Source organism: Elaeis guineensis, chromosome 4 (genome assembly GCF_000442705.2).
Source record: "Elaeis guineensis isolate ETL-2024a chromosome 4, EG11, whole genome shotgun sequence".
Classification (NCBI taxonomy): Eukaryota; Viridiplantae; Streptophyta; class Magnoliopsida; order Arecales; family Arecaceae; genus Elaeis; species Elaeis guineensis.
The window spans coordinates 21,996,432-22,010,172 of record NC_025996.2 but is presented as its reverse complement, the minus strand read 5'-3'; the positions used below and the strand labels follow the sequence as shown (position 1 = coordinate 22,010,172).

Below are 13,741 nucleotides of genomic sequence, written 5' to 3'. Positions count from 1 at the left end.
TATGACTTACACTCAGTTGATATTCATACCTCACTTTTGTACTTCAGCTGTCCCTTTTGTTCTTAGGACAATGATGAAGAAAACTGCAGTTTAAGAGTCTTCAATGATATCTCTATGATTTTCTGGCTGCATTGTCTTAGAACTTCTTCTGAATCCTTATACCTTTCTCTGTAGATTTTCTAGCATTTTTGTAGAGTTCTCTTGTCCATCTTGTTATACACTTTTCCACGTTTCTACATGTAATTATTTCATTTTAATAAAATTTTGGTGACTAATGGCTTCCATTAGTCTCCACTTCCCTCAAAAAAAAAAAAAAAAAAATGACACAATTCACACCGCCGATTCAGATGGATCAACGAGAATACCGCGCACCAGCTGTGACTTTGAGTTACCAAAGCATTTTTATTCTCTGAATGCATACGCCAGCATATTTTCCATTAGCATTCAGAAAGTCTAACAAACTTTTATATGGGAAGGTTTCTTGAGGCTTTCCGTTTGGTAGCTTCTTTCCTTAATTTCATGAGAGTATTGTCGGTTGCCATGAAAAATTACTTCAAATTTTCTGCTTTACTAGATGATAAGTCCTTTTTTGATGGCTTAAAGGCCAACCGTCCTGTTTAATTAGAAAGCCTATACATCCTTTATTAGATCAATAAACACAGCAAATCTGCCAGCTTTCTTCATCTTCTTTGGGATCAATAATCATCATATATTTTTCAACGTTCATACATAATTCATATTTGTAATTTTAATTGTGAGAATTAATAAACACATCTTCTCTTCTTTTTCTTTTTTCCCTTTTTTTTTGGGTAAATGCCAAGAAAGGGAACACCATATCTAGGAGCCTGAATACCTCCATTCAAGATGAAATCCTCACCGCTCACTGATCCTCCGCTCATGCCAAACACATTTCTTGGGTGCACTGGCATAAACCCTGCCAAACCTCTCCCATTCCGACACACATGAAATATTCAAAAGAATAAGCATGCTTTCGTTTTCCATGGATTCACTTGCGTCAATGAATCGCCGTAGCTTGTTTTTCCCTAATATTCTTTTTGTATTTTTATCATTATACTGTTTCTCTTAATTCGCTTCCACGCGGAGAGCGCAAAAAACAAAATAAGAACAAACAAAAAGCATCTTTCTGTCGTCACTACTGATCTTATATATAGGCAATTGACTTCAAAGTATGAGCTGTTCTTTGAATGCACTTTCCCTATGAGAAGACCACCTCCCCAAAGCCTAGCCAGTCGGTTAAGCAATCCCTTGTCATGACTGACCTATGAAAGCTACCCCATAAATTAGCATTGGAAATATTGCCATCAATCCCTATCAGTCATTTCTGTCACTCAAGCAGACATCAAACTGGATAGAGACAAACTCACCGGCCCCCCACATCTCCGACAAAGCTCCCATTCCATTCCTCCAAGACCCTGGATGCAATGTAGTTCTGTGTCTGTGTACTTCTAATGGTGGCCATAAATTTGCAACCTATGGCCTATTGTAGCAAAGCATGCACCTTATTAGAGACCAGAGTTGAAAAGACCAGCAGCCGGTAGCCACGAAATCAGGGGGAGTTGAGGTCTCTAGACGTTGGTAAATGGTGATTTCTTGATGCATCTAGAAGCAAGAGAAGGATGTTCAGGAAGTTCTGTTTGGCCATTCTTGTCACAGTGGATGCCAGAGGATATAGCATGGATCTTGGTAAGATCTAGGGGGTTGGTGGTAGCCAACTGTTTCATGTATTTTTATGATGATTTATATCAGATCCTTCCATTCTTATCGACTCAAATCTAGGAGTGAGGTTTGCCATCCTTAGAAAAAGAAGAAGTAAAAAAAATCTAAACAAAGATTATGCTATACCCGCGTGCCTTTTGCACACCTACAGTTCTGCACCAGCCCTTTTAAACAGCAAACGTGCAATGCTGACATCAAGCATCGATTGTTATAGATTTATGGCATGAGAAGAGAAAATGAAACGAAACACTTCTACCATTTCAAAGCGGACCATATGCACTTATGCGCTGATCCTTTGGAATACATTAGTTAAAACTGCTCGAAACCGACAGGACTGGACCGTGGTATAGCTTTATCACCCTTGAAATAATTATATTATACATGCACACACACGCACATACCTACACACACACATTTATGTACATGTCTTGACCAAATCATTACTCGTTAGGTTATTGGATGATGGATTGAAGTAGAGAGTGTGAGGAACATGTAAGCTTAAGTCTGCACCGCGGGATGATGTAACCATATTATGCAAGGGAGCAAGCCCGTGGGTCAGCATACCCTTCATATAAATCCAGCAAAGCTGTCCACAAAGCCAAATTGGAATCAGGAAGCATCCTATCGACTTCCTCTTGTCCTGGTCATGCATGCTGGGATCAATACAAGCCTTGCTTGATGTTATGAAGTGTAGTGGACCCATGTGCTTCCAACGCAAGCGATCGAATACTTCTGCGGCCCAGAGGACCCCAACTCCCAATTATAAGAACTAGGTGGCTTTGATGCCTTCACACTCGGGTCAAATGGGACCGAAAAAATATAGAAAGTTGGGTGTGAAAGATTTTGATCAAATGGTTGCGAGATTAATATGAATATATGATTTTCTCTTTCTTTCAATACACCCACTTGACCAGGAAGAATATGTGGACTTGATAGGGACCATGCAATATCTCATTATTCTTATTTCCAACTACTTCTCCAGCTCCCTCAGCAACCAAACTAAACCCAGATGCAAGGAACCTTATTTTCCATTTTAATATTATACTTTCTAGCTGTAGTGCCGTCTATTTAAGCAGCTATCTCATGCTCTGAATCTTAAACTCTCAGCCAGCTCTCCTCCTCCTCCTACCTTGCCATGTGCACCCATATCTGCTGACTCTATTCCTTTCCCTCTTCTCTCCCACTTCTGTTCCTATAAAACTATATCAACAGCTGCCTTTTGACTTGCTGTACCTATAAATATGATGGCTTCTGTAGCCGTGTTCAGCGGAATTCTCCTCACCATATGGCTCATTCAATGGGCTTACAGATGGAGGAATCCCAGATGCAGTGGAAGGCTCCCCCCTGGTTCCATGGGCCTGCCGTTGATTGGAGAGACCCTTCAGTTCTTCACACCAAACACTACATCGGACGTCCCTCCCTTTGTCAAGGAGAGAATGAAGAAGTAACCCTCGTTCCATGTTGAACTCTAATTAATTTGCCGTCTCTAGCTAGTTTACAACCACATGTTCTATAACCTTATCAAAGTTAATTCTTTTTCTCAATGCATTCTAGATATGGGACAATATTTAAGACCAGCTTGGTTGGGCGGCCTTTGGTGGTGTCGACCGACCCGGAGCTCAATCACTTTGTCTTCCAACAAGAAGGAAAGTTGTTTCAGAGCTGGTACCCGGACACCTTCACAGAGATTTTTGGCCGCGACAATGTGGGTTCTTTGCATGGGTTCATGTATAAGTACCTCAAAAGCTTGGTCCTTAGGCTCTTTGGACCTGAGAACTTGAAAGAGAATCTGCTCCATGATGTGGAGAAGTCGGTATTGAACAGTCTTAGCTCATGGTCAGGCCAGCCAAGTGTCGAATTGAAAGAAGCCACATCAAAGGTGAATTTTTAGAACCCTGAAACTAGCTATGCAGCTTCAGCTTTTTGTTCTTATACTTCATATTCATTTCTAACCTTCCTCCCATTAAAAATGTTATACAGATGATATTTGATCTCACTGCCAAGAAGTTGATCAGTTATGACCCCTCCAGCTCATCAGACAATTTGAGGAAAAATTTTGTTGCATTTATACGGGGACTAATTTCATTTCCATTAAACATTCCAGGAACTGCTTACCACCAATGTATGCAGGTATCTCGGCGAGAAACTGATATATAATTTTTGTTATTGCTTCTCAAATGCATGTGTTATCCTTCTTTTTTTTTTTTTTTTTTTTTTCCGGATTGCTATTGACTCTTCTAAATCGTTCAGGGACGGAAGAATGCAATGAAACTGCTTAAGACTATGCTAAAGGAGAGGCAGAACTCACCAAGAAGGCAATGCATGGATTTCTTCGACTCTGTTATTGAAGAACTGAAGAAAGAAAGACCAGTCATAACAGAGACAATTGCTCTCGATTTGATGTTTGTGCTTCTCTTTGCAAGTTTTGAAACTACGTCCTTGGCTCTCACGGTAGCGATGAAACTTCTCACCGACAATCCTAGAGTACTGGAGGAGTTGAAGGTAAGTGATATCACAAAAGATAAGACCTAATTACAATTTAAGATTCTTTTGTTCATGAAATATGTCCATTTGGAAAGACCATAAAAGAAGCGGCCCTCATCAGGAGGAGCATGAAGCAATTCTCAAGCATCGGGAGAATCCAGATTCAGGGATCACATGGAATGAGTACAAATCTATGAGCTTTACATTTCAGGTGAGTCTAGTTCGTGATTAACAGACTGAGATACCTTTTCCTTCCTATTTTTTCTTTTCCTTTTTCATTCTTCTCCTCCTTTCTTTCTTTTCTTTTTTCCGATCGATCTCCTTTTCTAGAAGGGAGACCATCAGTTAGAATGACCATAGACTGGATGTTAAAAGTATTTTGATATTACTTGGGTCGGACACTAGGGAAATAACACCACCAAGACTTACGTCCGGAACCTCCTGTATCATGTGAACAAGGTGGTTAGCCACTAGGCTACAGCCAAAGCTTCAACAGATATCATTTTATCGTATTGGCACCTTAGTGTACATTTAATTGATTGTTGATCTCTAAATCTTTAGTTATCTCTGATTACTCGCAATTTGCATTATAAGCAAATTTCGTAAGCATCGAAAAGATCGAATTGTGAGATTTTTTTACCTTGAATTGTCATTCGATTATAAGCTTCTCATGGTAGTGGCTTTATTTTGAGAAATAATTCGCACTTAATTACTCTTTTTTTGATGTAATAGGGAGAGAAAATAATTTATTGCATATTTAGTTGATTTTTGATCTCTAAATCTTTAGTTATCTATGGTTATTTGCAAGTTGCATTATAAGCAAATCTCCTAAGGATTGAAAAGATCGAATTGCAAGATTTTTCTACCTCGAATTGTCACTCATGCTTTAGCTACTTGTGATGGTGGCTTTATCTTGAGAAACAATTTGCACTTAATTAGTTATCTGTGATTACTTGCAAGTTGCATTATAAGTAATTCTCTTAAGGATTGAAAAGATCGAATTGCAAGATTTTTCTATCTCGAATTGTCACTCACGCTTCAGCTCCTTGTGATAGTGGCTTTATCTTGACAAACAATTTGCACTTAATTACTCTTTTTTTTTTTTTTTTTTGATGTAATATGGGGTGAAGAGGACTCCCCCAAACTATTTGCACTTAATTACTCAAGATTTCCGTTCTATATCTCATAAGTTTAGTCAAATGCGAGTGCTTCTATGCATCAAATGAATAATCTAATATGCAAACAAAAAAAGTACGTCGTCTTTTCTGAGTTACTAGGTCAAGTTGCAATGCTTATGATCTCTTTTTGTCAAATTGCATGCCTGAATCTTTTGGAATCTGTGCACTGATATGCGTGTCGTACCTGCCTGATTTCAAGGTTATTAATGAAACGGTCCGATTGGCAAATATCGTACCAGGAATCTTTAGAAAAGCAGTGGAGGATATTAAGATAAAAGGTATGTTGGTAACTGAGTCAAGGCATAGGTTCTTCGTATTGGCCTCCGAGGTCTCACATTCCACTTGTGCTACTTGTGTTTGGCTCAGGATTTACAATTCCAGCAGGATGGGGAGTTATGGTCTGTCCTCCAGCAGTGCACTTGAATCCAGAGATATATAAGGATCCACTTGCCTTCAATCCATGGAGGTGGAAGGTTAGTATCACTCAGCGTTCGGCCATGTAGCATATACAAGTAGTTGCAGTCTTCTCAAAATAGTGGCATCAGTAGTATTTGTAGTATTTTCATGGTAACATGCTTGCATCTAAATGGCAGAAAAATATGGCTTCCAAGTTATTGCATGGTGTTGCAGTGATCAAATCTTCATCATCTTAATTTGGTAGTTCAAAAATGACATCCAGTCTTTCTTTTAAAAAAAAAAAAAAAAAATCCTGCACATGACTCAGTTTATCGTAACAATTCAGTATCATCTTAATGTTGAACATCATTTTCAACTTACATGTTTGTATATCATCAAAAAATCTTACATGGTTGTAGGGCTGGTTATTTAATTCCATCGAGTCAAGCAATAAGGCGTATTCCGAAAAAAAGATGAAGACCAATTGGATTAAAAATTATTTAACACATTTGCTTGCCTCTCTATAGATAAATTTATCCTTATTTTAGTCTGATGCTGGTGTCAAGCTTCAACAGATGCCATGACCTTGAATGAAAAAATAACGGAGGATGGGAATTGTGTGATTGCTGTATACTAGCATCTTATTATAGACAGTAGCATGGGCCATGGTCTAGATCTTGGTAGTTAATAAATTAAACTCGAGATGATAGCTTTGCCCCAGGTCTACTCTTCCTAGACCCAGGCATGTCAAGATCTCAGAATCCTTCTTGCTTCCATCACAGATCATGTAATGCCTTGTAACAAAGTTTCCTTGGCATACAGGACAAGTTGGAACTCAGTGGTGGGTCAAAACACTTCATGGCCCTTGGAGGGGGGTTAAGATTCTGTGTGGGGGCTGACTTCACGAAGCTTCAGATGGCCATCTTCCTCCATTGCTTGGTCACTAAGTACAAGTATTGCTTCCCAAAAGACACCTTTGAATATGATATTGTGGAATTAACATCTTTTTTTATTTATCAGTGATTTTGTTTTTGTGCAGGTGGAGGGCTATCCGAGGAGGGAACATAGTCCGAACCCCAGGTCTAGGATTTCCTGATGGCTATCACATCCAGTTCTTCCCCAAAACTTGTTGTTGATGAAAGTTGCTCGGTTACCGCACACTTGTAAGAGAAGGTCTTAATGTAGTGCTAGATGCAGTCTCAAAAGCAAATACTCAATAGGAGTGGATATGCTCACTAGGAAATAGAGTGGTGTTCAGGGGTTTCAGAGAGCACTAGTTTTAGAGTAGCTGAAAGTATAGTTACTAGGAAATTATATGGTCTTCTTATCATGTGATAGTAAGTTTTTCTTTTCGGATGTTCACAAAAGGTGTTTTCTACATTGTCAGCTGCCAATGCCTTTTGTACCAAGTCTACAGAGTACACAAGCGCATGTAAAAGAACATGTTGATTGAGTTAATGATCATGATTCATGAAACATAGGATTCAGGTCTAGATCGAATTAGTGGCCTTTGGAGAACCAAAACTTGAGGGGATTAGCGACTCTTCTCCTTGGACACAACAGAATGACATATTACTGCCAATCCGATAATGCAAAGCCTCATCAGAGGGGGAAAAAAAAAGAATTAAAAAAAAAAGGCAAAGAGGAAACCCTTTATGTACCACATTTAATATCCCATATTTTTTAAAGAAAATATATCCAACAAATATCCCTTCAAGATGGTGCATTTATATTAGTTTTTGTGTACTTAGAACTTTATCCAAAGAAATCAGTCAAAAAATATTATTTCGATTCCTTAATTCTTACGTGCTTGTCAGACTACGGATCTACATTTAATCATAAACATCATAATTCACTCATAGATAATCCAAACACGCTCATGCTGCAGTGTATCCTAATCCTCAGCTCATGAGCTGAGTCTATTCTGAAATCATTTGTAACAACCGAAGATCTTATCTAAAAAGACGACTTGAAATATATTATTTTGATTTCTCAATTCTATATAAATATCTAATATTAATATCCAATATCCTTCTATCGAATAATTGACGTGGAACTAAACCCACGACAGCATGGATTCTCAAAGTGTATAAGTTTGCTTTTTCTTCTAATAACCTGTTGATATGAGAATTGTATAGAGGAAAAGCACATGATCTTTTGTCAATCCAAGGAATGTCTATGCTGTCAATTAGGATATGTATAGAGAAAAAACTCATAATTACTTGTTGGTCCGAGGAATTTTTGCCTTGTTTCAGGACCGGTTATTACTCAATGTCCGTGGCAATAAGCTGCATACCTTTAAAACCTCGTGGAACCAGTGATCAATGGTTGAGAGATGAATGACACGACTGATTACCTTCTGTTTATAGAACAATAGGCTGTTTATAGAAGAATAGGCTTACAGCATCTGTCACCATATAATGTTTTCAAGGAAAAAAAAAAGGATATACACGAGATTACCGGACACGCATGGCGGTTGGATTTACCAAGATCTTCTTGGATTTTGAGTAGGAAAGAGGTCGATCCAATATTTCTGCTTATACCTAGAAAATCCAAACCTTTCTATAGAATAATATCTCTCCAATAAGGCAAACTATTTTAGACCAGTCTTTTTTTCTTTTTTTTGGTGTGTCCTTCGAGGTGTGGGGAGGCATTTTCTTCACTTGAAGTTGAGAGGCAGCGTTTAAGTTATTCACACTTGCAACAAGGCTCTCCATCGCTGGATGAAAAATGCTGCCTGTCATTGTAAAGGCATGACTTCCTGACCCAACTCAACTTGGTCTCAATTTGATCTGGTCCTGATCAGTTTAATTAAAATAAACCAGAAAATTTGTACCCTAGATCTAACATTAATTGAACTTTGGCATGGATCACATGGACACCGGCCTACTCAACTTACCTCAACCACTAGGCCGGATTTCTTTTTCTTTGGATTGATTTAAGTACTTTAGACTCCTATAATTGTTTGACTTTTTATGCAATTCTTGGTTTTTCTTTGAGTACTCATTGCTTTTTTAAAGCATTATCTATACCACATATAATGCAAATGTCTCATGAAAAAATGTTGATTATTTGCCTTGGTCTTTGCTTAAATTCCATCGTTTATTTAGTTATTTTTCTTAATATAATATATGTAACACAAGGATCTGATGCTAAGCTACTTAATGTTATGATCTCCACGTTTATGTGCTTTGTTAATTAATCTGCTCCTCTAAGCACATCAATAATATTAATGCCAACAGTCTCTCGTGAAGTGACATTTTAGTTGAAGGTGCCGGCTTCTCATGCAGGTAAAGTCTTTAAAATTATGCTAGAAAACTTGGGATCAAATCCAGCCTTCACCAAGATTTGGGGGTGTAACCCACTTGCCTATGAGCCTCTTCTATCAAAAAAATATTAATTGCTAATTGTAATCTTCCTGCCTATATTGCCTCCTATATATGGAATAGTATAATTGTTGTGCTTTTATAAGTAGATATCTATTACGTGCAACACAAGTCTCATGTGAAGTTGCTCATTGGTTGCATTCTTTTCATTTATAAATTTTCGTTTGTTTAGTATTTTTTTTCCTTCTAACGAAAGAAGAAAGTATGATAAGGAACTTTCTTCGAGCTGAGTGCGTGACAATTTGTTTGTCCTTTTTCCTTCCAATAATCTGTCCTTTTAAGATATGCCAGATAACATCTAAAAAAAAGACAGTTTTTGTTGAATGCATCTAAGGAGTTACATGCTGGGAGTAATTTAGACAGCATCATGGGTTGCATGACCTTTCAGCAAAATAGAAAAATGAAGGCAGTATTGATTCCCTGGTTATTAGGTTACTACACTAGTAACTAGCTAGAAAACTAATGTTAACTAATGGCTCCCCAAGCCAAGCCAACTATATTTGTTGTTTTATTAGCTTGTTAAGGATTTTTTTGTATCTCTCCTTTGTGGGTATTTCCAGAAAAATCTGTGATACTCCCCTGCACAAATCTTGAAACAGCAAAAGAAAAAAAAAAAAAAAAGGACCAGCACGTGCAGATTTGTGGGTATTTTCAAAAGATCTATGATACCCAAAGCCCCTACACAAATCTTGAAGCAGCAAAAGAAAAAAAAAAGGACCAACACGTGCACTGCACATGCTGGAAAATAGCGTGGAGGGGGGGGGGGGGGGGGCAGTGAGCACGTGAACTCTCGAAGGAGTTTCTTCTCCGATCTAAGTCTTAAAATCACTAGAAAATAGAATTTAAATCAAACTCAAAATCCTTCCCATTGAAACCCTATTTAAAGGCCCTAATCTCTTTGATTTTTCTCACCTAAAATCATTAAGATTTGCTGCTCTTTTTCCTTCTTACATTCTTCCAGATTTTTAGTAAGTAGTTTTTAATTTGGCCATCAAAATCAACTTAGATTCCATCTAAATTAAAGTAAGCCACATCCACTTTTTTCCTCAATCTCTCCTGATTTAGATCTCAAATTTTTACTGAATTTATTTGCTGAAAATTGTTTGAAAATCATAATTTTTGGATCTCCTGTTTTTTCTTTTCTTTTTGATTTTTTTTCCATTACAGTTTGGCCACCGTCGATCATTGGACCCGACTGCTCGGCATTGTCGGGGCTGCCCCACCAGCCTGAGTGGTGGTCAGCTAGGGGGGAGGGTCTTCTCGTCGGGAACAAGGGAGAGCAAGAGCCCCTTGTTTCGTGAATGAAAAAGAAAAAGACAAAGGACGCACGGGTCCTCTGTCCCGTGAAGGAAAAAAAAAGAAAAAAAGAAAAAAAAGAAAGAGAAGAGAGAGTTTCTCTTTCTTCCATCTCTCCCTGCTCTGAGTTTGAACCCCAACTTTCTCTCTCTAAAATGTTGGATTTTCTTTCTCTAAATTTTTTTCTCTCTAAAATTTTCTCTCTTTGATAGATTTCTCTGTTTTGAAATCATCTCTCTAAAATTAGCCGTTGAATGGATTTCTTTTAAGTAATTTTGATCCGATCGCAGCAAAGAAAGTTTTGATCCACAGTAGTCGGACAGTATGCCAGCATCCACTTGACTAGATCCGAAATCTTTAGATTTGATCATCCTTGATTATATAAAATTAACATGATTGGACCGATCTAGATCATAGGATATGACTACCATTCATCATATCTTCCTTGATTATTCGTATCCTTTCTGATTATTGGATTTAATTGTGTATGGTGGTGTAATTATCTCGACAAAGAGTCTAGTAGTGGGGTAATACGATTAGATCTATGAATTGAAGATTTTGAAAGAAATTTATGGAATTATATGAAATTGTTGGAACACGTATGATGTAAGTAATGCTTTACTTCTTCTAGATTTATCAGTCAGTTATAAAATATTTTCTATATTGAATTATGCATGATTTATGAATATGATATATAGTATTTTGAATTATTGAATATATTTCTTTCTGATTTATGAATAATCATATTAAGTTATGTTGATTGATTTTGATAGCGTTGATTTATGAACTTTTTGAATTGAAATATGAAAAAATATTTTGAATTGAGATGGATTTTGACTCGCAGCCTGACTAAGTTTTGAACCCCACCAATGGGGGTTAAATGCTGGTATTTGAATATCCTGCCAGTGGGGATGGTGCATTGGTACTTTAATACTTTACCAGTAGAGGTTATATGCTAGTACTTGGATACTTTATCAGTGAGGATTATATGCTGTTATTTTGATACTTTATCGATGAAGATTATATACTAGTATTTTGATACTCTGCCAATGGAGGTTGTGCGCTGGTATTTTGATACCCTACTATTGGGAGTTATACGGTGGTATTTTGATTTAGTTTATGGTTGTCGAGATATATATATTGTTTTGAAAGAAATTAATTTATGAATGGAATTGAATTTGAAAATAAATTTTGAAAGACTGAATTTGAATGATTTTATTTTGATTAGTATTTTATGTTTAAACTGATATACTATGTATATTTATTTTTCAGTATATCATTATTGCTGACTTTATCTAGCTAAAGTGTACATTACTTGCTGGGCTGTCTAGCTCATTATCTCTCTTTTTATTTTTTTCAGATTCAGATAATTAATCACGAGCGTGGGTAATAATATTGGGACAAATTTTTAAAGGTAAAATTTAGCATTGTCAACTTCATTGAATCTAAATTTATTATTTTATTTTTAGTGAAACTTTATTGGATGTAAGACATTTGATTTAGTTATTTGAATTAAAATTAAATATAATTATTTAAATTTTATTCTGCTGTGATGCATCGATATCGTAATAAGATATCTTGCATGTTATTGAGAGAATTCTTTATAAGTATGCGGTAGTTGCTATGACCTCCGACTTGCGATCTTGGATCGGAGGTGTGATAAGATCTACTTAGGATTTGTGTTAATCCTAACTTAGAGGTTGGGTACCTACTCTTTGTGTTATTGATGCTTTAAAATTAACAAGTTAAGCATCTCTTTTGTTGAAAAAATAAAAAAAAAACATAAAACAAATTAAACGCTAAACAATTTAGAATTATGTATTGTTTTAACACCTTATTATGAGAATAAGCAAATTAAAAAATATTTTATGATATTTTATTTTAAATTTTAATTTAAAAATGAATTATAGATAGCCTCTATCACCTCGCACCCGCTCACAAAATCCAACATACACACAAAAAATAAAAAGAAAAAAGAAAAGCAAAACCCTCTCACCCCTACACCAAGATGACAATTGTGAGCCATTTGAAACCTCAGGTGCTGGTGTTCTTCCCTTCTCCATCAAACTCTTTGCATTTACAACTTTTACTGACTAATGAAAGATTCTTTCATTTGATGTGAACAACCATGTACAATTTCATATGGTATGCATCATATACTATTTTTGTCACAATGCTAAAATAATACTAAAATCTACCTCTATCAATCCAACCTTGAGTATTGCATCACCTACTTTCTTAAAACTTTTTAGCTGATTACTTGTAAATACTATGTTTGCAATCATAAATATAATTTCATGCAAGACTTGTCATATACTAACTTTATTACCATGCAAAAATATACCTGTATCAACCCAACTTCGAGTTTTACATAACTTGCCTTCTTAAGATTGTTTGTAAATAATATGTTTGCATAAATGATTGCAAATAAACCAACACAAAGCTAATTTCATAAGCTTTTACATTGATAAGGTTTGAAATTATATACAGACCTCTTAGTCTTTTCACATATATACATTCATGAGAAATCATAAATTTAAATATTTATCAAAAAACATTTCTCACATTAACAATAGATCAAACCCCAATATCAGTAAATCCTATGCCACCTACGCATATATCCTGTAAAGAAAAGAATTACTTGTAATTTACGATGCCACTCTTTATACTCTCCATATATACATAGACATGGCAACGGGCTGAGCTCATGGCCTGACCTAACATGAAATGGGCTTGTTAGCTGCAGTAATAGGTTGTGCCAGGCACAGCTAATTAGAAGGGGCCGGACTGGACTGAAGGTTTGCAGCCCGCTGTTTAGATCTGGCACGATCTATAAGGGTCTGGGCTGGCACGGCTCATAGGTCAGGTATGACATGGCCCAGCATAGTCCAAGCCCGGCACGGCTCGCGTGTTGGCCCGACCTTTTTTTTTAATTTAAAAAATATAATTTTTTATAAATTATAAAAGAGTTAAGGAGTAAAATTAAAAATATATGTGATATTTTTTTTAAAAATAAAAAATCATCTTGTAATGGTGGGGGGTTTGGCCTGACCCCTATCAGTTTATAATAACAATCAAAATGATATAAAGGAGGGAATGGAGCTAGGCCTGACCTCCAAATACAATGAAGAAGAGGAAAGAAATTGAGGTGACTCACCTCAATAATTAAAAGATAAATCTAAAAAATTATAAATATAAGAAATTAATAATTAAAAATCTTACTGATCGTCGGTAGTATTTGTGTCATCGTCATCATCGGATGTT

At 36.4% G+C, this 13,741-nt stretch overlaps 1 protein-coding gene across 1 annotated transcript; it reads left to right on the top strand.

Annotated features, from left to right (window-relative positions):
- Nucleotides 1-2,850: 2,850 nt before the first annotated feature.
- On the top strand, nucleotides 2,851-7,445 carry LOC105043555 (cytochrome P450 87A3). Its single transcript, XM_010921129.4, has 9 exons — nucleotides 2,851-3,181; nucleotides 3,292-3,616; nucleotides 3,718-3,867; nucleotides 3,988-4,239; nucleotides 4,343-4,432; nucleotides 5,599-5,677; nucleotides 5,766-5,872; nucleotides 6,618-6,748; nucleotides 6,835-7,445. The coding sequence occupies exons 1-9, from the start codon at nucleotides 2,979-2,981 to the stop codon at nucleotides 6,929-6,931; spliced, it is 1,434 nt and encodes a 477-aa protein (XP_010919431.1). The 5' UTR covers nucleotides 2,851-2,978; the 3' UTR covers nucleotides 6,932-7,445.
- Nucleotides 7,446-13,741: the final 6,296 nt, after the last annotated feature.